Source organism: Myxocyprinus asiaticus, chromosome 49 (assembly GCF_019703515.2).
Source record: "Myxocyprinus asiaticus isolate MX2 ecotype Aquarium Trade chromosome 49, UBuf_Myxa_2, whole genome shotgun sequence".
NCBI lineage: Eukaryota > Metazoa > Chordata > Actinopteri > Cypriniformes > Catostomidae > Myxocyprinus > Myxocyprinus asiaticus.
Genome location: NC_059392.1, coordinates 21,178,340 through 21,205,030, shown reverse-complemented (window position 1 = coordinate 21,205,030; position 26,691 = coordinate 21,178,340). Strand labels below are relative to the sequence as shown.

The 26,691-nt window shown below is 34.9% G+C and overlaps 2 protein-coding genes across 5 annotated transcripts in view; one reads left to right on the top strand and one right to left on the bottom strand.

Annotated features, from left to right (window-relative positions):
* Positions 1-19,787, bottom strand: part of LOC127438135 (lisH domain-containing protein ARMC9-like) — an 84,453-nt gene extending 64,666 nt beyond the window's left edge. The window contains exons 1-9 of one of the 3 annotated variants that reach the window (XM_051693463.1): positions 19,640-19,787; positions 17,811-17,921; positions 17,590-17,715; positions 16,756-16,926; positions 13,903-14,058; positions 13,633-13,725; positions 12,933-12,957; positions 9,529-9,686; positions 9,273-9,371 (exon numbers count right to left, since the gene is read on the bottom strand). In XM_051693463.1, coding sequence (XP_051549423.1) covers positions 9,273-9,371; positions 9,529-9,686; positions 12,933-12,957; positions 13,633-13,725; positions 13,903-14,058; positions 16,756-16,926; positions 17,590-17,715; positions 17,811-17,885 — 903 coding nt within the window. In that variant the 5' untranslated portion in view covers positions 17,886-17,921; positions 19,640-19,787. Of the gene's footprint in view, positions 1-9,272; positions 9,372-9,528; positions 9,687-12,932; positions 12,958-13,632; positions 13,726-13,902; positions 14,059-16,755; positions 16,927-17,589; positions 17,716-17,810; positions 17,972-19,639 lie in introns of all 3 variants that reach the window. The other 2 variants (XM_051693461.1, XM_051693462.1) reach the window with 2 other exon arrangements.
* Positions 19,788-20,034: 247 nt separating this feature from the next.
* polr2h (RNA polymerase II, I and III subunit H) lies at positions 20,035-26,340 on the top strand. Of its 2 annotated transcripts, none has more exons than XM_051693507.1 (6): positions 20,035-20,173; positions 21,302-21,424; positions 21,515-21,598; positions 21,679-21,772; positions 22,564-22,647; positions 25,337-26,338. In XM_051693507.1, exons 2-6 carry the CDS (start codon positions 21,352-21,354, stop codon positions 25,452-25,454), a joined length of 453 nt encoding a protein of 150 aa, XP_051549467.1. In that variant the 5' UTR covers positions 20,035-20,173; positions 21,302-21,351; the 3' UTR covers positions 25,455-26,338. The 2 variants fall into 2 exon arrangements, with proteins under 2 accessions (XP_051549467.1, XP_051549466.1); XM_051693506.1 differs by having other exon boundaries at positions 20,052-20,178; positions 25,337-26,340.
* The last annotated feature ends 351 nt before the right edge of the window (positions 26,341-26,691 follow it).

The following is a 26,691-nucleotide window of genomic DNA, read 5'->3' as shown; positions in this document are numbered from 1 at the left end:
AACTGTTCCCACAAAGTTGGGAGCATGGAATTGTCCAAAATCTCTTGGTATGCTGAAGCATTCAGAGTTCCTTTCACTGGAACTAAGGGGCCAAGCCCAGCTCCTGAAAAACAACCCCACACCATAATTCCCCCTCCACCAAACTTCACAGTTGGCACAATGCAGTCAGACAAGTACCGTTCTCCTGGCAACCGGCAAACCCAGACTCGTCCATCAGATTGCCAGATGGAGAAGCGTGATTCGTCACTCCAGAGAACGCGTCTCCACTGCTCTAGAGTCCAGTGGCGGCGTGCTTTACACCACTGCATCCGATGCTTTGCATTGTACTTGGTGATGTATGGCTTGAATGCAGCTGCTCGGCCATGGAAACCCATTCCATGAAGCTCTCTATGCACTGTTCTTGAGCTAATCTGAAGGCCATTTGAACTTTGGAGGTCTGTAGCGATTGACTCTGCAGAAATTTGGCGACCTCTGCGCACTATGCGCCTCAGCATCCGCTGACCCCGCTCTGTCATTTTACGTGGCCTACCACTTCGTGGCTGAGTTGCTGTTATTCCCAATCGCTTCCACTTTGTTATAATACCACTGACAGTTGAATGTGGAATATTTAGTAGCGAGGAAATTTCACAACTGGACTTGTTGCACAGGTGGCATCCTATCACAGTACCACGCTGGAATTCACTGAGCTCCTGAGAGCGGCCCATTCTTTCACAAATGTTTGCAGAAGCAGTCTGCATGCCTAGGTGCTTCATTTTATACACCTGTGGCCATGGAAGTGATTGGAACACCTGAATTCAATTATTTGGATGGGTGAGCGAATACTTTTGGCAATATAGTGTACGAATTACGGAAGCCTGAAACTTTCCAACCAATCTTTTCCCCGATTCACTACAGCAAGCCTACAATAATGATTTCACATTCAGAGCTGTTGGGTTTGACTTGCCAGAACATTTCAGGCTTCTATTATACATCCTTGCGTGATTCCGGACAAGGTGTAAACATGCATGGACGAACAACGGAAGTCTGAAATATCCTGCCAAATCTTACCCCGATTCACTATGGTAAGCCTACAATAATAATTTTACATTTAGAACTGTTGGGTTTCATTTGGCTGGAAATTTAAGGCTTTTGTCATTGTACTTGCACGTTTACAGAAATGGAGTAAATATGCATGTACGAATGACGGAAGCATTCAATTTCCCACCAGATCTTACCCCGATTCACTACAGTAAGCCTACAATAATGATTTCAGAGCGGTCGGGTTGATTTGCCGAGAAACTTTAGGCTTCATTTATTTGTCATTGCTTATTTACTGACATGACTCAAATACGCAAGGACGAATGAAAGAAGCCTGAAATATCCTACCAAATCTTACCCCGATTCACTATGGTAAGCCTACAATAATGATTTTACATTCAGAGCTGTCAGGTTTAATTTGGCTGGATATTTCAGGCTTCCGTCATTCATCCTTGAGTGTTTACGGATATGGGGTATATATACTACATGTATGAATGATGAAAGCCTGAAATTTTCCACCAAATCTTACCCCAATTCACTAAGGTAAGCTTACAATAATGATTTTACATTCAGGGCTGTCAGGTTTGATTTGCCAGGAAATTTCAGGCTTCCATTATTCATCCTCGCGTGTTTACGGACATGGCGTAAACATGCAAGGATGAAAGACAGAAGCCAGAAATATCCTGCCAAATCTTACCCAGATTCAGCATGGTACGCCTTCAATAATATTTTACATTAAGAGCTGTTGGGTTTGATTTGGTGGAAGATTTCAGGCTACCGTCATTCGTCCACGAGTGTTTACGGACATGGCCTAAATATGCATGTACGAATAATGAAACCCTCACATTTTCCACCAAATCTTACCATGATTCACTATGGTAAGCCTACAATAATGATTTTACAATCAGAGATGTCGGGTTTGATTTGCCGGTCAATTTCAGGCTTCTATTATTCGTCCTAGCGTGTTTACGGACATGGCCTAAATATGCATGTACGAGTGATGAAAGCCTGATATTTTCCACCAAATCTTACCATGATGCACTACGGTAAGCCCACAATAATGATTTTATATTCAGAACTGTCAGGTTTGATTTGGAGGGAAATTTCAGGATTCTGTCATTGTCCTTGCATGTTTACATACATGCCGTATATATGCATGTACAAATGACAGAAGCAGACATTTTTCATCAAATCTTACCCCGATTCATTACAGCAAAGCTACAATAATGATTTCACATTCAAAGCTCTCGGGTTTGATTTTCTAGAAAGTTCGTTATTCAATTATTCGTACTCACGTGTTTATGGACATGGTGTAAACATGCAGGACGAACAATGGAATTCTGAAATATGCTGCCAAATCTTAACCCGATTCACTACGGTAAGCCTACAACAATGATTTCACATTCATAGCAATCGAGTTTGATTTGGGGTAAAATTTCAGGATTCAGTTCGTTATTCAATTATTCATCCTTGCGTGTTTATGGACATGCCGTAAATATGCGTATTCGAATGACAGAAGCATACAATTTCCTACCAAATCTTTCCCCAATTCACTACAGTAAGCCTTCAATAATGATTTCAGAGCTGTTGGGTTTGATTAGCGGAGAATCTTCAGGCTTCCATTATTTGTCGAGGATGAATGACGGAAGCCTGAAATTTCCTGCCAAATCCAGATTCAGTATGGTACACTTACAATAATGATTTTACATTCAGAGCTGTTGGGTTTGATTTGGTGGAAGATTTCAGGCTTCCATCATTCGTCCCTGCATGTTTACGGACATGGCTTAAATATGCATGTGAGAATGACGTAAGCATAAAAATTCTTGCCAAAATATTTTTCAACGATTCACTATGATAAGCCTAATATAATGATTTCGCATTCAAAGCTGTCGGGCTTCATTTAGGGAAAAATTTTAGGCTTTCATAATTCATCCTTGCATATTTACGGGCATAATGTAAATATGCATGTACGAATGAAGGAAGCCTGACATTTCCTGCCAAATCTTCCCACGATTTACTACGTAAGCCTACAATAATGATTTAACATTCAGAGCTGTCAGGTTTGATTTGGCGAGAAATTTCACTCTTCAGTCATTTGTCTTTGCTCGTTTACGTCATACTGGCATGTATCAATACCAGATTTCGATAGAGAGCCCAGAATTCCGTAGTGTACCTTTAAATCCATTTTGCAGAATTACACAGATTTTTTTCCCAACATTAGCGCAGATAATACAAAAAATTAAATCTGCAGATTCCGTCTAGGCCTGCTCGTGACTAAAATCATTACAGATGTATGACTTGGATCTGTAAGTTGATACATTGACTTCTAAATGCATGTGTGTTGATTTAATGTTAGATGGTTATTCTACAAATGTCTAGCTTAATACAAACAAACCACTGCATGAGCTGTTATTGCAGTTATACACTAACATGCATTCTACGACACTTGTGAGCACATGCAAAACTGTGGGGCGATGTTTACATTTTCATGCAATAAATGACCTGTCTGTAAAGCAGGAAAGTTCCAGGGGGGGTGGGGTGGGAGGGGGGTTAGTGCGAGGAATTCCCTACGGTCATTATAGCATTGCACCTGCGGGATCTAGTTTCCTGCAGAGCCAATAACTGCGGCAAATTCTGGCATCTCAATGATACAATTAGAAGCTTTTCAGTGGGGAGGGTTACACAGAACCTCGAGACAAGACGGACTGTGTAAGAACAGGTGAAGGATATTGTATTATGTGTAAAATGAGGCATGTTGATTTTATTTTGGTTGACTTCTTTTGCAGGATATGGCTGAATGAGGGCATCTTTTGATGTCATATTTAAACATCCTTGTCTGAATGTATGTTCACACTACACTGGTTTAACTTCAAACTTGTTTGAGAATTGTCGACAGGGCAAAGTTACGTATGTGAACAATTTCAAGTTTGGCAAATAAATGTTTGCTTATGATATTTGCTGTCCGTCTGTGTATATGGCTTTCACAATAACTTAGGTTTGCACATAATAAGTGTATCCTGTTGCAGTCCAGGGTTTGGTCATATGGGCAGGGCTTTATTGGTCCACTTAGGTGTTAGATGTTAGACAAGGTTTTTTTTTTTTGCAACAAAACTAATATGTACTAATTACGCATTATGCATAAAAAGCATTTGACTCAATATACACATTTTGCATATATATTTTGTTCTGCGAAACAAACTCGATTTGCATTTGCTGCTACTAAGATTGGGGTATGGGTAGGGTTACGCTTTAAATAAAAGTACAATGTAATGACACGTATGTACACGATAAGAACATTGTACCAAATGCTTAATTTAACATCTAAATGTATGTACTTAAGCTAAAAGAATGTTCCAGGTTGAATACAAATTAAGCTTAATCAATGGCATTTTTGGAATAATGTTGATTACCACAACAAATAATCTTGACTTGTCCCTCGTTTATAAAAAACAAAAAAAGAAAAAAAAAAGAAAACATCATTGTTACAGTAAGGCACTTACAATGGTGAATGGGCCCAGTCCCCCTAAAAGGTAAAATACACACTATTTCAAAAGTATAGACACAAGATATAACATTATATGTGTTAACATGATTATAGTGTGATAAAATCACTCACTAACCATATCTGTGTAATGTTATAATTAATATTAAAACTTTTTGACATAACAACGAAACACCAGTAAACCTTGTAGTCTGGTAAATGCCGTTACACAGGTAAATCCCTTATTTTTATCACACTAAAATCATGTTAACATGTAGAATGTTTACGTGTTGTGGTTATACTTTTCAAATAGTGTGGACTGGCCAGTTTATGGACTGGCCCCATTTACTTCCATTGTAGGTGCCTTACCGCAATTGTGATTTTGGCTTTTTTTAAGGATGAGGGACAAGTGGAATTTTTTTTTGTGGTAATCAACATTTTGCCGCAATACACTCTGATGTAGGAATCGACTGACCAATCAGAATTTCAGAGAGGCGGGTCCAGTGTTATTACCACTTGATTTAAAAATGACCCCACTGCATCCTCAAAATGCAACAGTTTTTTTCCCCTCCACTTCTTTAAAGTGTAAATCTCATACATTTTAGTAACATTTGTGCATACAAAAAAAAAAAAAAAAAAGCCTGTTTGGTAAGAAAAATTAAAGGGGTCATGTCATGAGGAATCAAATTTTCCTTGATATTTTGACATATTAGAGGTCTTTCTACTATAAAAGCATACTGTATATTTCAGAACTCAAAACTTAATCCCCAATGCAATAAAAGCATTTCTTGAAACAAAGCTGCATAAATGCCTCGTTCTCTACTACCGCGACTACCCTACGTCACTAGGGGTACATTATTTCATGACTGCCACAACAGCGAAGAAACATCAATGCCTCCCTGGCCCCGCCTACTGGTGCTTCAGTTCATCAACTGAGAGAGAAGGACAAACAAGGCCTACAGTGGTATAACTATTCCTGAAAACCAAAGGGGACCCATCTGGACAATTTTCAATAATTTTTGTATTTAAACATGCACAGACAAATGTCTTTGAAGCGCCGCAACAGACACTTCCATAGTAGACAGCATTATTGATTATAATGGGTTCTTATGTTTTTGATGCAACGTGACACTCACGTCCGGTGTAGACAGGGTGTGAGTGTTAACAGTTGTGCTTGAGATGAACAGTTAAATATATTCGGATGCAATGTGTTGGATGTGCGTTATGTGTAACCCCTGAAATTTAGTTTTATAATGTTGTGGAGCTTGTTCATACTCTTCTGATTAAGTTTCAAATATGGCTGATTTCGAGGGGCTGCACGGTGTTAGCCAATCATAAATGTGGGCGTTTATGTTAAAGTTTTAAGGAGGCGCTTAGGCCAAAACTGAGTGTTTCAGACTAGAGACTAGAGGGCTAGAGACAGGGTAGAAAATGATCATATATTACTAAATTAGGACAGCTTTATCAGTGGACCTCAGGGAAGATAAAACTATATATATAAAAAAAGAGCATTTCATGACCCCTTTAACTAAAAACAATAAATAAACTAAATAAATATATTCTTTGAAAAATTAAAGCCTTAACATGCAGTTTTGCTTCTGAAGTAAATGTATCTTGTTTAAGGACATTTACATATTTATTACTGGAAAACGAGACAAAAATACTTGAACAAGTACAAAAAGTATGTTTTCATAACACTCTTATTTTAAAAGATCAAGGTTAATTTGCTTTGACCCCTTTAATACATTACAATAAGCTATACATGCCTTTGTTGCTTCATTTTTAAGGCATTGCAGTCATGAATTTGGTTGTATATAGTCCCCTCTAGAGAGAAGAACTAGAAACAAGCAAGACAAGAACTGTAAGTAGTCTTTTAAAGTAATCAGTAAGAGGTGCATCTGGTGGGATTCAGCTTCAATGTCAGACAAAGTGGAGCACTCTTATACCGAACAAGGAGACGCCCATGAAACTAGGGCAATCTAATGGGAACTAGATGAACTAAAGGGTTTTGAGACATAATACAAAGGGACAAATGTAAAAGAGGAAGAAGACAGGCAGGGCTGGTGGTTATACAGGCAGAAAGACGATGAAACATTCAGCAACTTAGATATCCATCATCATAAGGACTCATAGAGTAATATCCCTTCATGAACAGTTGGTCAGACACACACAAACACACAAGAAGATATGATTGAGGACACACTTGTGTCAAAAGCATGTAAATACTGGAACAATTTAGGGAATGTCAGAATATCCAGCCAGTATGCGGACCAGTTTGTGCCAGTCCACAGTGGACTTGTTGGGTTTTATAGGCAAAAGCCTGGACACACCTACTCATAATTAGCTACAATTTTCAAATTTTCAAATAATAAAAAAGTCATCAAAACTATTATTAATTAAACCAATCAGAACTGCTTTTGAGCTTCTTCAAAGTCATCATCCTGTAGTTACGTTCGTGTTAGATTTTGCTTGCTTTTATTTAAATAATCATTATAGGGTCATTAATATAGGGTCAACTCAACCTGCGGTCACCAGCTCAAAATTTCAATTTTGATCCTTTTTTATTTATTTATTTATTTGGTTAAAGTTAAACTTAAATGATGATGAAAGCCAAAATATTAAATGCTATCAATAAAAAAAAAAAAAAAAATAAAAAAAAAAAGTTTATAAATGTTATTGCCTTTATAAATAATAAAACATAATTGTACATAAGAACTAATTACATAGAAAATACAACAATGACTAAAGGCATGCTCTCTCTCCAAAGCATGCACACAGAGTTCCATTCTGTGTCATTTGAGCCTCACTGAAACTGTGTCATGCACTTGGTGCCATCTCTTGATGGCCATAAGTAATTAGAGTGAACAATCCTCTCTGCCCACATTTGAATGACTTTCACTTCTGGTTGCAACAATCTGAATCCTTATACGATTGGTTTAGCATTCCATGACACTGGACAATGTACTACATCTTTCCCAATGCAGTCATCTGATGCAGGAAAGCTAATGTGTTTTTAGCCAGATAGCATATTATGTGCTGTGTGCACATTGTGCTTTGTATGGAATATCTAATGATCTATGCATCCGATTACATTGTGTGTGGGCTCATTTTAATGGGAATCCCCTCCTTTAAGTAATGTGTTATTTTAAGTTCAGTTTATTTTTCGTGTAGTTATAAGTGAATACATGGCTTATAAGCAACACCTGACTACATGTAACATGTATGTCAAAGACATATACTGTACTTAGCTATTACTCGCTATATTTTTGTCTGTGAGTAAAATAAATAGGCTGCATATGACACATGGCTATTTGATCAGTTTGATGTTTTTACCAATTACGATAATATGTACAGTGCAAAATTATTAATAAATGATCAAAATTTTATTCTGATTTATCTGCAAATTTCAAAGCACTTGTTCAGTTTTGGTCATAATGTCTACATACATTGTAAAATACAGCTTCTAAGCTTTAAAATAATACTAATTTTGTGTTGGTCAAGACTGTTATTAATATTTTTGATAATAATATTTTTCTCGGCAGACCTGCTGATCTGAGCTTATTTAGGGTTAATTAGGGGTGTAAATTGTATCCACCACTAGCATATAACACTATTTGCACTTAAAGAAGATGCTTTCGGTTACACTTTGTGTAAATAGCATCTATCTCTATTTGCACTAAGTGTAAACAGCATCTATCACTTAGTGCAAATAGCCTCTGCCATTTTTTTTCTCTCTCCAATGTCTGGACTCGAACGACTGGTGTATAAAGCAACAAGGGGTGCTGAAGTCAACTGATTTTAGTAACAGACCTGCATGTCTTAATAACCTTAGTAACAGACCTACCTATGTAAAAATAAAATAATGTTGCTGCCACCTTTCTAAGGACATTTTTTTTTTTTTGTAGTTTTGCTCCAAAATATAGGTGAAAATTGACATTTTGATCCCCCTCTACAAAATAATGGATTACTCAGTATATTTGTTCCATGACATTTAATATTATGGCTTTCATCATCATTTAGATTTATCTGTCTTAAAAAAAAATATAATAATATTAACAAAATCAAAACTTCAAAGGACGTTTTTGAATTATATTTTTTTATTTGATTTAAAATAATCCTATAGCAACTGAACATTTACAATGAATACATGTTAAAAGGGACAGATTATGAAAATGTGTTTTTTTCAAAGGCTTTAAGATTTTCGATTTTGCTTGATTAGTTGTTTGCTTGACATGTATGCAAATCTTATCCAAATCACATTCATATTCATTAATGTTTCAAGTCTAATTGATAAGATCGGATTTCAAGGTTTTTTTTCTACGTCATTTGGGAGGCAAGAGCTTCAGCGCAAGGAACAATTTTCAGTGAACAACAACTTTATTTCAGTTTGTTCATTATATGTAGAAGAGTGTCCAGAATATTCCTCCTGTGTTCCACAATAGCAAGAATGTCATATATGTTTGGAACAACATGAGGGTGAATAAATAATGACAAACAATTTCATGTTTGGTCAAACTATTCCTTGAAGACCAAAGCACCATTGTAATGAGGAAACAGGGCCTGGATTTGAGAAACAAATTCAGATATGGGTGCAGTGTGAACACATCCTAAAATGCAAATCATTTTAAGAGAAGTATTGCCACTTTGTGAGATTAAGACAAGGCTGGGAATTTATATATTTTAAGTACTTATATTTAAGAATTCTATTCCCATCTGGTTTAATGAAACCCCATGTGTATGAGCAGAAAGACCAAAGACATGTCCAGTGACTCACAGTGCCGGGTCTGGTGAAGTCTATACTCTGAGCAGCACTTTGTCTCATGTGACCGTTGAAGAGCCGCACACACATGCCCTGCAGGTACTCTGGGGAGATCTGCCAAAACAGTGACTTTCCCTTGAGTATACTGGGAGGAAGGTTGTCAGGTGTCAAAAATCTGTGTTTAACCCTCTGATGCATGAATTATCAGATCACAGAGGAAAATATATCTTAAGTGATTGGGGGTGTAACTTAGGAGTTGATGTTTGCTTGCCATCTTTCCATGGACTGTAGCCTCCAGTGAATCAACCAGCTCGGCTGTGACTCCGATGAGGTTGTGATGGTCGGCCTGCATTTTAGCGAATCTCCTCATGTAGCTAGCAGATTTCCTTTCCGCCTCGGCCAGATGGAGTTGCATTTGCTGAATCATCTCTACGTGACCCAAAAAAACACACAAACAAGCAGTCAAATACATGGTTAGCTTCGCTGCACGATGCAAAAGAGCCACATTGTCACGATAGGGAAAGTTAATTTTAGGCATGGCTGTGGCCTTACGTTCAATCAGGGTCCAAAATTAATGTTCATATGTGACTTTAGCGAGTATCAAGCGACTGGCATTTTGTGTATTTGCCAATGTACACTACCAGTCAAAAGTTTGAACACACTAAACTGATTTTTTTGCTTTGTTTTGTTTCTCATGACCTTCATTTCTGGGTGACTAAGCCTCTGAGGAAAAGCAGTCAACAAGTGTCCATACATGGAAATCCATTCAATTCTCTTTTAAAAGCATCTCAGGATGCACCTCAAGGAGTTGATTGAGAAAATGACTGGAGTGTGCAGAGCTGGAATCTAAATAAAGAGTGAATTCTTTGAAGAAGCTAAAATATATCATGTTTTTGTTAACTACATAAATTCCTACCAGTAGAATTACTACTAATAAAAATGCACATTTTTGAAAACAGCAATGTTAAAATGTTTGCACAATTTTTTTTATTTTATAATAAATGGCTTTTACAAATAGTAAAAGCCATTTTTTAAATATCTGTAACAGCATTTTCACTAGTAGAATTTCACAATTATCTGTCATTCTTTCACTCCTGTTAAAATTGCAATTACAGATATCTATAATTAATTTCTTACTACTTAAAATACCAAATACACATATTAGCTATGTCCTTACTAGTAAAAATTATATATATATATATAGATAATTACATCATTACTAGTGCAAATGTCCTTTTCTGATATCAACAATTGAGTTACAACTACAAAATAAAATAAAATAATTTATATCTAGATTTTTTTGTTTTTTTACAAGAGGCAATGCTAATTTCAGATATCAATAAAATGAAGAATAATTAAAGATATAGTAAAAGGCTTTCTTGTTACAATCACATTACACACATGTGAAATTAACATTGTCACTAGTGAAAACCAAATTACAGATATCACAAATCTACATTTTTACTAGTTGTAATTTAGTTGTTGATATCAGGAATGGCCATTAACAAACATTCCTTGGTATCAGGTAAGACGTACATAGCAGATTTGTGTATTTTGATGTTTATCTAATCAATGTAAAAAAATAAAAAAATAAAACATTTTACAATTTGATTTAAGGTAAAATACCAGCAGCTGGGGTTACCAGAAATTGTATGTAAAAATATTTATGTACAGTGACCATATTTCAGGCTTTACGTTATGTAATTTTTATGCCTTTATAATTTACAGTTCACTTCTGTTTATATTCTAAAATAATATAAACTTTATATACTAACCTTCTGGAACTATTTATTAAAACAAAACTATTCCAGTAAAATATAATGAAATGTTATGGGTCACGCAGGGACTTCTGGGAACGCCTGATTATAAACATAACATATAATTTTTGGGCAGTGGTGGCTCAGCGGTTAAGGCTCTGGGTTACTGATCAGAAGGTCGGGGGTTCAAGCCCCAGCACAGCCAAGATGCCACTGTTGGGCCCTTGAGCAAGGCCCTTGACCCTATCTGCTCCAGGGGCACCGTATCATGGCTGACCCTGCACTCTGACCCCAGCTTAGCTGGGATATGTGAAAAAAAGAATTTCACTGTATATGTGCAAATGTGTGATTAATAAATTATAATTATAGATTTTTACCATTAATAGAGTTGTTCAGCTTATAGTCAAAAAACCCGGAAGAGAATTCGCCATGGGTTCCCTGGATTTACCTATGTTTTAGAACTTATGAGTTAAATAAGGTCTGTGGTAAACATTACTTGATGATATGTGGACGTTTTGTTCTACAACATAAATTACACACAGTCATACCTCAAATGTGAATTTTGAAGCTGTATTGAATTACATACTTTAAAAAAAATTAAAAAATTAAACACACTGTCAGTTTCAAAATTCACATTTGAGGAATGAAAGTGTGCAATTTATGTTGTAGAACAAAATGTCCACGTTTCATCAAGTAATGTTTATCACATACCTTATTTAACTCATAAGTTCTAAAACCCCATTACAAAAACCCATAGGAAAATCCAGAGGGAACCCATGGTGAATCAGACTTCCGGGTTCGCCTACAAATTGATGTCACGGCTGAACAGCTCTATTATATAGTAAATCATACTTTTTACATAAAAAAATAAAAAAATAAATAATATTTTACCTTCAAACTACATTTATTGTCTGGTTCAATATTTTATCATTGTTTTCCTTATATGTTAAGGTAACTACACGTTTATCAATTAACAGTATTTTACTGTAGCATTTTTACATTTTAAAATTACAGACATTTTTTTACAGTAAATAGATATTTGTAAGTGCATTTTGAACAGGAGTGAATGACAGATCATTGTGAAATTTTACTAGTGATATAAAAAATTATGTTTTTTACTAGATGAAATTCCATTTTTCATATCTAGAATGGGTATTTCCAAGAGAAATTACGTAATTTTTGATAGAGAATTAACTGATATCAAAAGTTAGCATTTTCACTAGTAGTAATTGCACTGCTGAAATTAACCCTATAACGCCGTGTGTATCAGATATGATACACAACGTTTGATAGCTCCAGTTTCACTCTCTGTTCAAGCTGATGTGCCAATCAAACTATGGTATGTAAGTTTCACATGTTTATGGCATCATCTAGTGGTTATTTGTGAAACAAGGGGTTTCAAATGTTTATATCGATCCATTTAAAATGGTGGAGGACTTGCTCGAAAAGTGACTCTTGTGTTGGGATAAATGACAGCTTATTTTAATAAAGTAAAAGTGACCGTAATAATTATATTGTTACTGATATTTAAAAAATAGTATTTGCTGAATATAAGCAACTTGTGCTTGGTTAAAATTTTGTATATTATTTTTTGAAAAAACATTTATTGAAAAGAAGTGTAAATGTCTATAATGCATATTCTGCATATACGTAATTAAATGTCAAATGGGCTTGCGTTGCACATATGTGGAATATTCCTTGCATAAAGCCACCAAAATGAAAATATGAGGAACAAATTTTTATCAGGTGCAGTAGCTGGTAGGAGATGGTGCATGTAACATAATGGCCTACACTGTTTTCACATTAAAAAATACAAATTATTCAAATTATCAGAGGCAAATTTTAAAGATAAATAAATAATAGAACATACTGTTTCATGGCCGGTCAATTTTCTATGAGATACTTCAGACTACTTTACCTTTGTTGCCTTTTCCGCCTTCTCTCTGGTTAACTGTTGTTAAGGAGCCATGTGAACGAATCATTTGTCATCTCGGAGGATTAATGTCAGTTATTTGTTCTGGCCCTCAAGCAACATCAAGCAAAGACGTCCCAGTTTGCTCATTAAATACAACATTTATAGAACACATTTTCACAATCTGCTGACCATTGTTCTGACACAACATTGGTTCATGTCCATTTCTTGACAATGCACAAAGAATTTAACCATTTGTTTGTTCCATGCAATCTGTAACTCTTATATAATCATAATCCTCAGGCTTTCCTGTATTTGGAGAAATGTCTTGACATCGATAGGAAAGTAAGGAAGCACATATGCTGAGTTTTTTGTAATGCCGCTATTGTTTGATGTCATAAATTCCAATATGTAATATTCAACTGCTTTAAGGTTTTACGTAAAACTATTTTAAAACATGGGGAATGACAAGACATAGCATTTCCTGGATTTTTTAATAGGTTTTTCAGTAGTGTAGTTAGGGTTTTGCCCTCTTAACCATCTAGTCTACCAGCCTGACCAGTTTACATGTGCCAAAAATAGCAAAACAGACCAGCCAGAGCACTGGAAACCAGCTTGATTCCATATTGGGCTGGTTTAAGAGGTATCTTTCAGCAGGGAAATTATAATGAAAATGATACAGGCTTGGAACGAGATGAAAGGATACATATAATGTCAGAAGCCTTGGTGCGTTCAAAGATTTTAGCGTTGTTGAAAGAAACTTCTCAAGCCTTTCCCTCAACTCTGGCATCCAGGAGTTCTACAATAATTGACAATACATGAAGACATCTTCTGCTATTTCCATCGAGCAATTAGTGCTCAGTTTATTTGAGGTTTACCATACAGAATTATATCACAATATGTTTCAATAAACTGCGCTATAATGGAAACAATGAGGCAGTTTAGTCTAGATTTAAAAAGGGGGCAAAGGAAGTACCTGGAAAAGCTCCTGGAATGACGGATGCAGCATGGGATTGGGCACAAAGGGCAGGGCATAAAACGGCAGGAATTCTGTGGTCTGACACAATGCTGCTCCTCTGGTCTCCAGGTAATGTTTGAAATGATGGATCCTGTTGTCAAACTCTGCTTTATCCTGCAATAAATAATTAATTTACAATTAAAACTGAGGTTTAAAAATTGAAAATACTGAACTAAAAGGCTAGTGCCATCTTAATATTGTTTTTGCTTATGTATTTAACTGAACGAGAGGTTTGGAGGCTTGAATATTTTATCTTGTGGGGACATCTGTTGGTTAAACAGAACTACTGGCAATTTCATGTCACTGGATTTTTATTAAAACAAACAGATTTCGACTTTTTTAATTTTTGTTATATGAAGATCACATTAAAACTGACTTGGAAACTTATTACCAGTCCTTTGTCATTTATTTGGGTACTTTTCAAATGTGTTTTATTTATAGATTTGTCCCAGACCCAGACTTTCAATATTAAAGGATAATTTCACCCAAAAATGTAAATTCTCTCATCATTTACTCACTCTCATGCCATCCCAGATGTGTTTGACTTTCTTTCTTCTGCCAAACACAAACGACGATTTTTAGAAAAATATTTCAGCTCTGTAGGGTCTCACAATGCAAGAGAATGGTGGCCAGAACTTTCAAAAAGCACATGAAGGCAGCATAAAAGTAATCCATATGACTCCAGTGGTTTAATCAATGTCTTCTGAAGCGATCTGATAGGTGTGAGTGAGAAACAAATCAATAATTAAGTCCTTTTTTAATTATAAATCTGCACTTTTACTTTCACATTCTTCTTCTTTTGTTTTTAGCAATTCACATTCTTTGTCCATATCGCCACCTACTGGGTAGGGAGGAGAATTTATAGTAAAAAAAGGACTTAAATATTGATTTGTTTCTCACCAACACCTATCATATCACTTCTGAAGATATGGATTTAACCACTGGAGTCATTTGGATTACTTTTATACTGCCTTTATGTGCTTTTGGACCTCCAACGTTCCGGCCACCATTCATTTGCAATGTATGGACCTACAGAGCTGAGGTATTCTTTTTTCTTTTTTTCTCCCCAATTTGGAATGCCCAATTCCCAATGCGCTCTAAGTACTCACTGTGGCGTAGTGACTCGCCTCAATCCGGGTGGAGGAGGACGAATCTCAGTTGCCTCCGCATCTGAGACCGTCAATCCGCGCATCTTATCACGTGGCTTGTTAAGCGCATTAACACGGAGACATAGAGCATGTGGGGCTTCACGCTATTCTCCGCGGCATCCACGCACAACTCACCACGCGCCCCACCGAAAGTGAGAACCACATTATAGCGACCATAAGGAGGTTACCCCATGTGACTCTACCTCCTTAGCAACCGGGCCAATTTGGTTGCTTAGGGGACCTGGCTGGAGTCACTCAGCACGCCCTGGATTGGAACTCGCAACTCCAGCGTCAACACTCGCTGAGCTACCCAAACCCCCGAGCTGAGGTATTCTTAAAATCTTCATCTGTGTTCTGAAGAAGAAAAAAAATCATACACATCTGGGATGGCATGAGGGTGAGTAAATGATGAGAGAATTGTAATTTTTAGGTGAACTATCCCTTTAAATCATGAAAATCAGTTATAAAATACAAATTGCCACATGTTTAAAACTATAATAATCTAAATAAGGAATGAAATAAAAATAAACCATTTCAATATTTAATGTGTGAAAAACATTTCCATCAATTTTTCAAAAATTACAACACTCCCACAGTTGTGCCGTTATTTCCACCACGCCACACAATTGTGCCCTTAATTAAGTTTTTTTAAAGGTTAGTGTACTTGTTCAACCAAGTCAACAAAATAAAATATTCTTGAAATGAAATATGAGACAGGTGAAGTTTGAAAAAAACAAACAAAAAAAAAACAATGTATATAATTTGTGAGCAGAATATTTGTATTTGGTGTAATTTCCAATAAAGCTTTAATTTTGCCAAAAAATTATGTGTGTATATATATATATTAGGGTTGCCACCCGTCCCGTAAAATACGGGATCGTCCCGTCTTTAAGCTGGTCAGATGGCGCCACGGTGAAATAATTCCAGATCGCTAATTTAACATTGATATAAGTTGGAAAATGTGCCTATGGTGGGTAAATGACTGTCTGAAAAGTCCACAAATGGTGCTAAAACTATGGATTTTTTTCTATATAAATGTTCAATAAGATACATCAACAATGTATGAATACAATCATAAAGACAAGTACAGGTGAAGGAAGAAAAAATATACGTATAAACCAACCAAAATATATACATAAATAAGATAAAGGATATATAAAGGATTGTTATAAGTCAGGGGTCAGGAAAGTTCTAATTTCAGCATATAAGAAAGGGTATAAAATGTTTATTAATAACACATATTAACTCAACGCATTTATTGCTAAAACTGTGAAGGATGTGATTAGGGGCTGTGATTTTATGTATCCCAAATATATATATATATATATATATATATATATATATATATATATATATATATATATATATATATATATATATATATATATATTGTGCATATTTGGGATACATAAAATGTTAGCTATGAAATTAGCAATTTATTTCAAAAACATTAAAAAAGTAATTTCCATCATAGAATTCTATTAAAGAGAATTTTCATGACTTTCAGAAAAAATGACATAAATCTCCAGTGATGCATGTTCATATACTGCTGGACAATGTTAAAAAAATGAATGTAAAAAAAGTGAGAGTGTGAATGTTTTATTTTTGTATTTTTTTTTTATAAGTCATTTTATCACCTTTTCCGGTTATAAAATCCACTTACGCGATTTCCCACAGGTGTCTTCAGTGGATATATGGTGAAATGAATCTGTAGGTGGAATTCAAGTTTCTGGGCAACTTGGTCAAAATCTCGGATCTCTGGAGGAAAATGTTTAGCCCACAGCTCAAAGAACACCTTGTAGTCTCCATCATTAAATGAGCTGACAAAATCATCCTAGAGAAAACATTTGTTATTGGGTCATTTTGGTCCAAAAGTCTGAGACTACGATTGAAAAAGCTTCTCCGCATCTTTTGTTTCTATTTTGCATTTTTATCATTTTTACAAATGATATTGTAAGCATAATGATTGATTGAAACTAAATACATACATTTCTGGACCCACTTTAAATTAGGTGTCATTAACTACAATGTACTTATTATGTACATACATGTTGTTGCATTGTACTACCATTTAAATACCTGAATGTAATTACATCTGTAGTTACACTGTTAACCTGAACCCTAAACATAAACCCTAACCTAACCGTGACCTAATTAACCCTACCCAACCCAACCCCTAAACCTACCCGTACCTCAACATCAGTAGCAGCAAATGTGAATCTTGTGAGAATTTTGCGGAACAATATGTAGTTACAAAATAAGTACATTGTATTTTAATGTTATTACATAGTAGTTAAAGACACCTAATATAAAGTGGGACCAAATTTCTCTAGTAGCTGGTAGTGAATAATAAAATATTATTTTTTTCTTTAAATCATACCTTTTTTTTATTACATATTTTTTCTAAATCCTACACACACACACACACACACACACACACACACTACAAGTTTGCTCTTCCTGTTATTTGTGAATGATTACAGCAGAAAACTCTCACGTGAATGATGATGCTTTTGGAGTCTCGGGGTGAGGATGATGGAGTTTTGAGGGCAGGTTTTCCTTTGCGTCTGACTTCCTGCTTGAAGACTTTCAATGTCTCTTCAAACTCACCAAACTTCAGATACTATAAAGTTTTAAATCGATATCATCAACCTGCATTTGTGAGAGTATTATCAAAAATATATATCATATTCACCAATAAAAGTGTTGTACGCTCACCTCGCTGATCATTGACAGCAGATCACTTTCACTTGCCAGATTCTCACCCATCTTTTGAGACTTTCTGGAGTTCATTGAGTCCACAAAGAATTGCCTGTCCACAGTATTGACGTATTATTATGATTTGCATCAAAATAATATGCACATAAGGAATGGATTTACTATGATTGTGAGAAGAAAAAAAAAACATTAATATATGATATCAAGATCATAAATGCACAAAATGTCATGACTAAATACTAAATAATACTTCATTTAATAGTAAAAAAAAAAAAAAAAAAAAGCATGCTGATCTAGGCCATATGTATACTGGCGGCCAAAAGTTTGGAATGATGTACAGATTTTGCTCTTATGGAAATAAATTGGTACTTTTATTCACCAAAGTTGCATTCAACTGATCACAATGTGTAGTCAGGACATTAATAATGTGAAAAATTACAATTACAATTTGAAAAAAATGTTCAGAACGTATTAAACTACTTCAAAAAATCCTCCACGTGCATCAATAACAGCTTTGCAGATCCTTGGCATTCTAGCTGTCAGTTTGTCCAGATACTCAGGTGACATTTCACCCCACACTTCCTGTAGCACTTGCCATAGATGTGTCTGTCTTGTCAGGCACTTTTCACGCACCGTACAGTCTAGCTGATCCCACAAAAGCTCAATGGGGTTAAGATCCATAACACTCTTTTCCAATTATCTGTTGTCCAATGTCTGTGTTTCTTTGCCCACTCTAACCTTTTCTTTTTGTTTTTCTGTTTCAAAAGTGGCTTTTTCTTCGCAATTCTTCCCATAAGGCCTGCACCCCTGAGTCTTCTCTTTCCTGTTGTACATGAAACTGGTGTTAAGCGGGTAGAATTCAATGAAGCTGTCAGCTGAGGACATGTGAGGCGTCTATTTCTCAAACTAGAGACACTGATGTACTTATCCTCTGGTTTAGTTGTACATCTGGCCTTCCACATCTCTTTCTGTCCTTGTTAGAGCCACTTGTGCTTTGTCTTTGAAGACTGTAGTGTACACCTTTGTATGAAATCTTCAGTTTTTTTGGCAATTTCAAGCATTGTATAGCCTTCATTCCTCAAAACAATGATTGACTGATGAGTTTCTAGAGAAAGCTGTTTCTATTTTGCCATTTTTGACCTAATATTGACCGTAAGACATGCCAGTCTTTTACATACTGTGGCAACTCAAAAACAAACACAAAGACAATGTTAAGCTTCATTTAATGAACCAAACAGCTTTCAACTGTGTTTGATATAATGGCAAGTGATTTTCTTGTACCAAATTATCAATTTAGCATGATTACTCAAGGATAAGGTGTTGGAGTGAAGGCTGATGTCTAGGTTTGATCAAAAATGACTTTTTCAAATAGTGATGGTGCTGTTTTTTACATCAGTAATGTCCTGACTATACTTTGTGATCAGGTGAATGCCACTTTAGTGAATTAAAGTACCAATTTCCTTCCGAAACAGCAAAATCTGTACATTATTCCAAACTTTTGGCCGCCAGTGTAAAACATATACATATATAAAAAAAGAAAAAAACATCAACAAACATTTGTCTGCAGTGACTTATTTCATTTTTTTCCCCAGCAAAATGTAAAAAAATATATATATATTTTTTAAAAAAATTATAAAACAAGGTACAATTCATGAACCAGTATAAATATCAAACCATTTTTGCCAAACGAATATTTCCCGTGTGACAACTAGCCCCAGTCTTCGTTATTTATAACAAAGCGCATCATAAACAGGTATATAAATAAGAAAGCAAGGTAGCGTGCTAGCTTTCTGATCAGTTTGTAGTCGAATTATTATAATGAAACTCACCTCAGCAAAGTAATTTCATGTGAAACAATCGCTGAACATATCTGATGTACTTTTAATGTCCATTGTGCAGAAATATATACGATGTAGGATAAACAGAAGCCGTTTGGCTAACTCTGCTCGTAACCATGAGGGAGACGCTTTCTCCTAGCAACCACACCGGAACTGCCAGTTGACGGATGGTTATGTAGTAAAAACATTGTAGTTTTATTTGAGGTAAATTGTAGTCCTTTTGCGGTTTGGTTTTGAATTATAATATTAAACATTAAATAACACTTTTTAAATGTACTACGTCTTTAAGTATATTTAAACGTAAATATTATATAATTTATTCGAAATATGCGCAGACTCATTGTTAATATATTTTATTTTTGTTCGCATGACCCGGATTTAATAGGAAATCACGTGGTCGGAAAAACAGCACATTGTCGGGCGGCATGATTCATATTTGTGTTGAATGAGGAGAATCTAGTTTATTTCCACGTCCCTTAATTCGCTTATTTTAACTGAAACAATTTTGCACACGATATAAATTGGGTAAAGTATGTGACTTTTGATCAAACTGGTTGTTTTAATGTCGCTTCAAACAACGATAGTAGTTGCTGTAGTTGTTACTAGTATGTAGGTTGTATGTAGCTAGTATGGACGGATCATAACTATAATTAACCCTTGTACTTCAATTAAAAAAAAGTTACCCAGAGGTCCTTAGAGGACAAAAATGTCCACGTCAAAAAACTGCCATAATAATATTATATATAAATATTATTTTCCACTTTCAATGAGTTATTTTTTTTTAACCAACATCAGTCCAGATCATAACTACCAAATATTCTTTTATTTTCAGGATTTTAACCCTTTAAATGCCAGTTTGTTTATATAATGCCACTGTTGTTTTTTATGAAAACAAAAAATGAATGAGTTTCCATATATTTTTATTATTATTATTAATATTTTTAGGGTTGATTATTATCACAGTATGGGATATGTCAGTGATTAGCAACAACATTGATTTTGATGCATTATTATTTTTTGTGCAGTGTAAGATAAAAAATAAATAAAAAAAACCTACATAATGCCACTGTTTTTTTTGTTTTGTTTGTTTTTTTTTACACACACACACAAACACACACATTTCTCAATACACACATACAAAACACACTCTGACATCCATACCAACACAGTCCCACAATTGTAGCTGCATCATTTATTCAATTGGCCTGCAGTGCTCTATAATACAGCAAACAGAAAATAGGAAAAAAGCATGTATTTGCTCCATAGACTAAACATGAGAAATTTTGTGCCATCTGGTGGAAAATATCCAAAAAATTAAATTTTGAAGGCAGTGCTCTGGAATGAAAGCATAGTATCATAGAATTCATGATTTAATGGCACTGGGATCAAATATTGCAGTTTTAATGGGTTTCAATGGGGACATTTTTGTCCTGAAGGTCCTGAGTGTAACTATTTTGTGTACACAGTGTATTATAGATGCATTATAGGAACTGAGGTTGAAATATCAAAATCCTCCCAAAAATACACACCTTTGGCAAAATTTATGCTGTTGGTATTAACGCAGTCAAAATGATCGAAAAAACAAAAATGAAAAAGACAAAAATGTCTCGAAGGTTGCACAAGTGTTAACTGTTCTCGTTTTTGTTTTGGCAGCATACTAACACACCGCCAGTTTCAGAGTTTATTGCTCAGTTACTGCAGAAATGGCTGGAATTCTGTTTGAGGATATCTTTGACGTGAAGGATATTGATCCAGATGGGAAAAAGTTTGACAGAGGTGAGAAGGAGGTACTTTACATACTTGAATCATTGAACTAAACAATAATAAAGATCAATGAAAGGACCCTAACCCTCTTTTTGTTGCTAGTATCTCGTCTTCACTGTGAAAGTGAGTCTTTCAAAATGGACCTCATTCTTGATGTTAACATTCAGATTTATCCTGTTGATCTTGGTAAGTCATTCCAGTTTGCTTATGGTCGACATCCTCAATGGGTTTTGTTGGTCTTGTATTGATGTTTCATCATCACTTAGGTGACAAGTTCAGATTGGTGATAGCCAGCACATTGTATGAGGATGGAACTCCAGATGATGGGGAATACAACCCTCAAGATGATAGACCATCCAGGTAATGTGGAACATCTTTTTATGAATGAATATGAAAGAATAGGAGTGCCACTGTGTTTAATACAAGGTAAGCTCAATTTACAGCATTTTTGGCATAATTACCACAAAAATAATTATGACTCATCCCTCGTATGTTTTTTAGAAACAGCAAAAATTGCGAATCCAGTAATGAACCAACAGTAGAAGTAAATGGGGCCAGTCCATAATGGTAAAAATACAGGTTGTTTCAAAAGTATAGCCACAGGATGTAAACATTATATGTGTTAACATGATTTTAGTGTGATAAAATTGCTTACTAACCATTTTTGTGCAAAGTTATATCCAATATTACAACGTTGCCATGTCAATGCAATGCCGGTAAACCCTGTAATAGATTGTATTGCACTAAAATCGTGTTGGCATGTATAATAGTTACATCTTGTGGCTATAGTTTCGAAACGTGTGTATATTAACGTTTATGGACTGGCCCCATTCACTTCCATTGTAAGCAACTTACTGTAACTGCGATTTTTACTTTCATCACACTAAAATGACATTGAACCGAGATTTTATCACTTAAAATCATATTAACATAATGTTTACATCTTGAAGGAATTATCCATTTATTAAAAATAAATCAATCTTCAAATTAACATATAAACAGTCCTTTTAAACATTTTGCTAAATGTAAAAAAAAAAAAATACAAATCTTTAAAGTGTTTTGAAAGTTCATTTGATTCCTTGAATCTGTTAGTTATTTGTAGAATTTTTGATGTTGTCTTTTTTTTTTTTTTTTTTTTTTTTTTTTAATAGGGCTGATCAGTTTGATTATGTCATGTATGGTAAGGTTTATAGGATCGAAGGGGATGAGACCTCAACAGAAGCAGCCACACGACTGTGAGTGCCCTTTTATTCATTTATTTTTCTTTTATTCTTCCATCTATAGAGAATGGGTAGTTGACCTATAGGGTGATTCTCACAAAACCTGTTAAGAAAATGTCCTGGTCATATTTTACTCTAAAATTTAAAGAACAAATAAGAAATTAAATTTTGCATATAGAAAATAAAAATCACTTATTTTTAGGGACATTCAATTGTTTTACATTTATAACATTATTTTCAGGACAATTAAACACATTTTAGTCCCCAGTTCTCATTATCGCGATGCAAAAAAGGATTGTCATTTTGATATTCTCATTACAGCAATGTGAAAAAAAAGTAATTATTAAAAATGAGTTATTATTAATTATTTAAATTGTAAAGTATTTATATGTCATAGCAGTATTTGCATAACTGCTGATTTTAATTAAGAAAATCAATGTACAATAGCATACCTTTTATTGTAATGCAGTAAAAAAACATGACTGCATTACTGTAATGAGTGGGAATAGTAAAAGTAAAACATCCGAGCGTGTTATGGTACTGAGAATTTTTTAGGGGTAAAATGTGCTGAAGTGTTCACGTCGATTTGAGGTTAAATATGACCAATAAATGTTCTTGACCGGTTTTGACATGCCCATGAATTTTGGCTTTATCAACATAATGATTTTTAGGTAATATTTAAATATTTATATAAAGGTAAGTGTATGTTTTAGGTCTTATGACTGGCCAGCCCTTATTTTCATTTTTGCCTTCACTATTTTATTTTTAATGGTCCCGTGGTGTGACAAATACATTTTTTAAAGTACAAATATTCCATTTAGTCTTTTAAGTAGTGAGGTAATAAAAACTGCATCTATAGTCATTAAGAATAGGAAAAATGTTGATTTTTAAAATGTTTCTAGATAAATTATAGCATATCACACTGCCAGCGTTGGGTGTAATCTGATTACAAAATTATCAGTTTCCGTAATCTACAGTGTCAAGAAAAAGTATGTGAAGCCTTTGGAATGACCTTTTTATAATATTATATTTGGAATTGCATTTATATATAAATTTGTCTTAAAATCTGGGTTGATCTTCATCTAAGCTACAATAATGAACAGAAACAATCTGTTTTAAATAATAACACATAAATTATTATATTGTTCTTGTACATATTGAATACATCATTCAAACATTCACAGTGTTGACTTATAACAAGCACTCAAACATTTTGAGTTTGCGATTCACAAGAAGCATCTGCTGACGTGGACCATGCCTCTCAGATGTCAGAAGACCTACGAATAAAGCTGGAAAGGGTTACAAAGTTATCTTGAAGAGCTTAGATATTCATCTGTCAACACCTAGAAAAATTGTCTATAAATGGAAATGATTTAGTACTGTGGCTACTCTCTCTAGAAGTGGCTGCCCAGCCAAGATGACTGAAAGGGGACACCGCAGAATGCTCAGTGAGGAAAATAAGAACCCTACAGTGACAGCTAAAGACTTGAAGGAATCATTGAAACTAGTTAACATCCCTGTTCATGAGTCTACTATATGGAAAACATTAAATAGTCATGGTGTCCATGGCAGGACACCACGAAGGAAGCAGCTGCTTTCCAACAAAAACATTGCTTTGCGCTTGGAGTTTGCCACATTCACACTCCACAACACTAATGGGAAAATGTTTTGTGGACTGATGAAACTAAGGTTGAATTGTTTGGAAGAACACTCAGCACTACGTATGGCGTAAAAAGGGCACCGCATACCAATATAAAAACATCATCCCAACAGTGAAGTACTGTGGAGGAAGTATCATGAATTGGGGCTGCTTCGGGGCCTGGACCACTTGCCATCATCGAGGGAAAAATGAATTCTCAAGTTTATCAAGATATCCTACAGGATAATGTCAGGGTGGCTGTGCGCCAGCTGAAGCTCAGTAGAAGTTGGGTGATGCAGCAGACAATGCCCCTAAACATCGAAGTAAATCCACTACAGAATGGCTTCAAAAAAAGAAATTCCACCTTTTGGAGTGACTCAGTCAGAGCTCAGACCTTAACCCAACAGAGATGCTGTGGAATGACTTCAAGAGAGCCGTTCACACCAGACATCCTAAGAATATGGCTGAGCTGAAGCAGTTCTGTAATGAAGAATGGTCCAAAATTCCTTCTGAACGTTGTACAGGTCTAATCCTCTGCTACGTTGAGGTTATTGCTTTCAGAGGAGGATCGACCAGTTATCGACAGTTCACTTACTTTTTTCCCCAGCACTGTGAATGTTTAATGGGATGTTTTCAATGAAGACATGAAATATTATAATTGTTTGTGTATTGTTAGCTTAAGCACATTGTGTTTGTTTATACTTGTGACGTTGATGAAGATGAGATCGCATTTTATGACCAATTTATGCAGAAATCGTTAAGCGGAAAAAAATAACTTTTCTGTGAAAACTATAACCTAAAGAGTAGAAGGTAAGTTAAAAGAAAAGTAATCAGTAATATGATTACTTTTCCATGAGGTAATGAGTAGTGCAATCTGATTGCAATTTTGGAGAAGTAATTTGTAGTGGATTACTTTAAGTAATTTACCCAACACTGCACACCACAGGACACTATTTATTAATTGCTTTTATAGCACTTTATAATCCCAGTAGGGTTTCCTCATATTTATTTCAAAGTTGCCACATTGATGATGTAATATATTAATGAAAATGCATCTCTGCACAGATCCGCATACGTGTCTTATGGAGGCCTGCTAATGCGACTTCAAGGGGATGCCAATAATTTGCATGGATTTGAAGTTGACTCCAGAGTCTATCTATTAATGAAGAAACTTGCTTTCTGAAGAAGCAATATCTTGCTCTCCAAACCTGTGTTGATTGTTTTCCCTCCTGTGGAACTTTTACGGACGCTTATTTCAGAGAACTGAGGAAACAGTTGACAATTATTTCTTTTATAAGAATAGCACAGCTTTCCTTTAACAAGAGAGTGATATTGCTGAGAACATCTGGAAATGATCTAAAAATATTTGGGAATATATGCTTAAATTGTGTTTATGTGACTGCTCAATTGTTGAACTGTTTATTTCATTGCTTCTAGTGCGTGTGCACTATGTTGACCAAGAAATGTACATTTGTTCCTGGAATCACATTAATGACATCGCATTCATGTAATGTTACCTTTATGGAAGTTTATTTTCTTTTAAACCATTTCTCAGTAAAAAAAAATTCTATTCTATGGGGTCTTAAGTACTAGTAATTAGCTTTTAGAGGCAGTTTTCAGCACTCTGTATAGCTGTGACATAATATGTAGAATTGTGTTCTTCACCATAATTGGTTAGAACTGCTGAAATACATTTTTCTGTATCACTAAGTCTGTTGCTCCACTGCAGGGTACTTCTAATATTAGGATGGAGCCAATATGTGGAAGTACATCCCAGCTCAGATGGAAATCAAATTTAAACTTTATGAAAGTGCCAGTGTGAGGCTCATAATGGAAATCACAAGATAAAATAATTATCAGTGGAACAAGCTTGCGGTTAGAGGGGGGGATCTTAATAGTTTATTATAATCAATATATTTGTATACTGCCACAAATAAGTACACAACATCATTGCCAATACAAAATCATGCAAATTATTCAAAAGTCATAATTTGAAAACTGAAAATAAGCTTTAATTTAGACAAAGCTGTCAGTAGAGTTTAGAAATGTCACAAAGGGGAACTTTGATTTCTGTTAACTGGGCAAGCAGGTGCACATACTTGTTACAGAAGTGCTAAATGCAAGATGAATACTTTTCAGAAGGTGTCTGCTTAAGTCTATTTCCTTTCTAATATTTGATTTCTGCTGTTTGTAATATGTAACAACACAAAATTATGAAAAATCCTAATTTTTCTATTTTGCTGCATTTTATATACAGTATATATATATATATATATATATATATATATATATATATATATATATATATATAACACACACACACACACACACATATTACAATTTTAAGATATTAATATAATTGAGCTATAAATATATTACATTATACATATATATTACTATATAATACATTTCAATCTTTT

What these genes read in the sequence shown, in the direction of transcription:
- polr2h (XM_051693506.1), top strand. Translation starts at nt 21,352, where the DNA reads ATGGCTGGAATTCTGTTTGAGGATATCTTTGACGTGAAGGATATTGAT. An exon ending in TGGGAAAAAGTTTGACAGAG is followed by an intron (nt 21,425 to 21,514) that starts GTGAGAAGGAGG and finishes TTTTGTTGCTAG; the next exon opens with TATCTCGTCTTCACTGTGAA. An exon ending in CAAGATGATAGACCATCCAG is followed by an intron (nt 21,773 to 22,563) that starts GTAATGTGGAAC and finishes TTTTTTTAATAG; the next exon opens with GGCTGATCAGTTTGATTATG.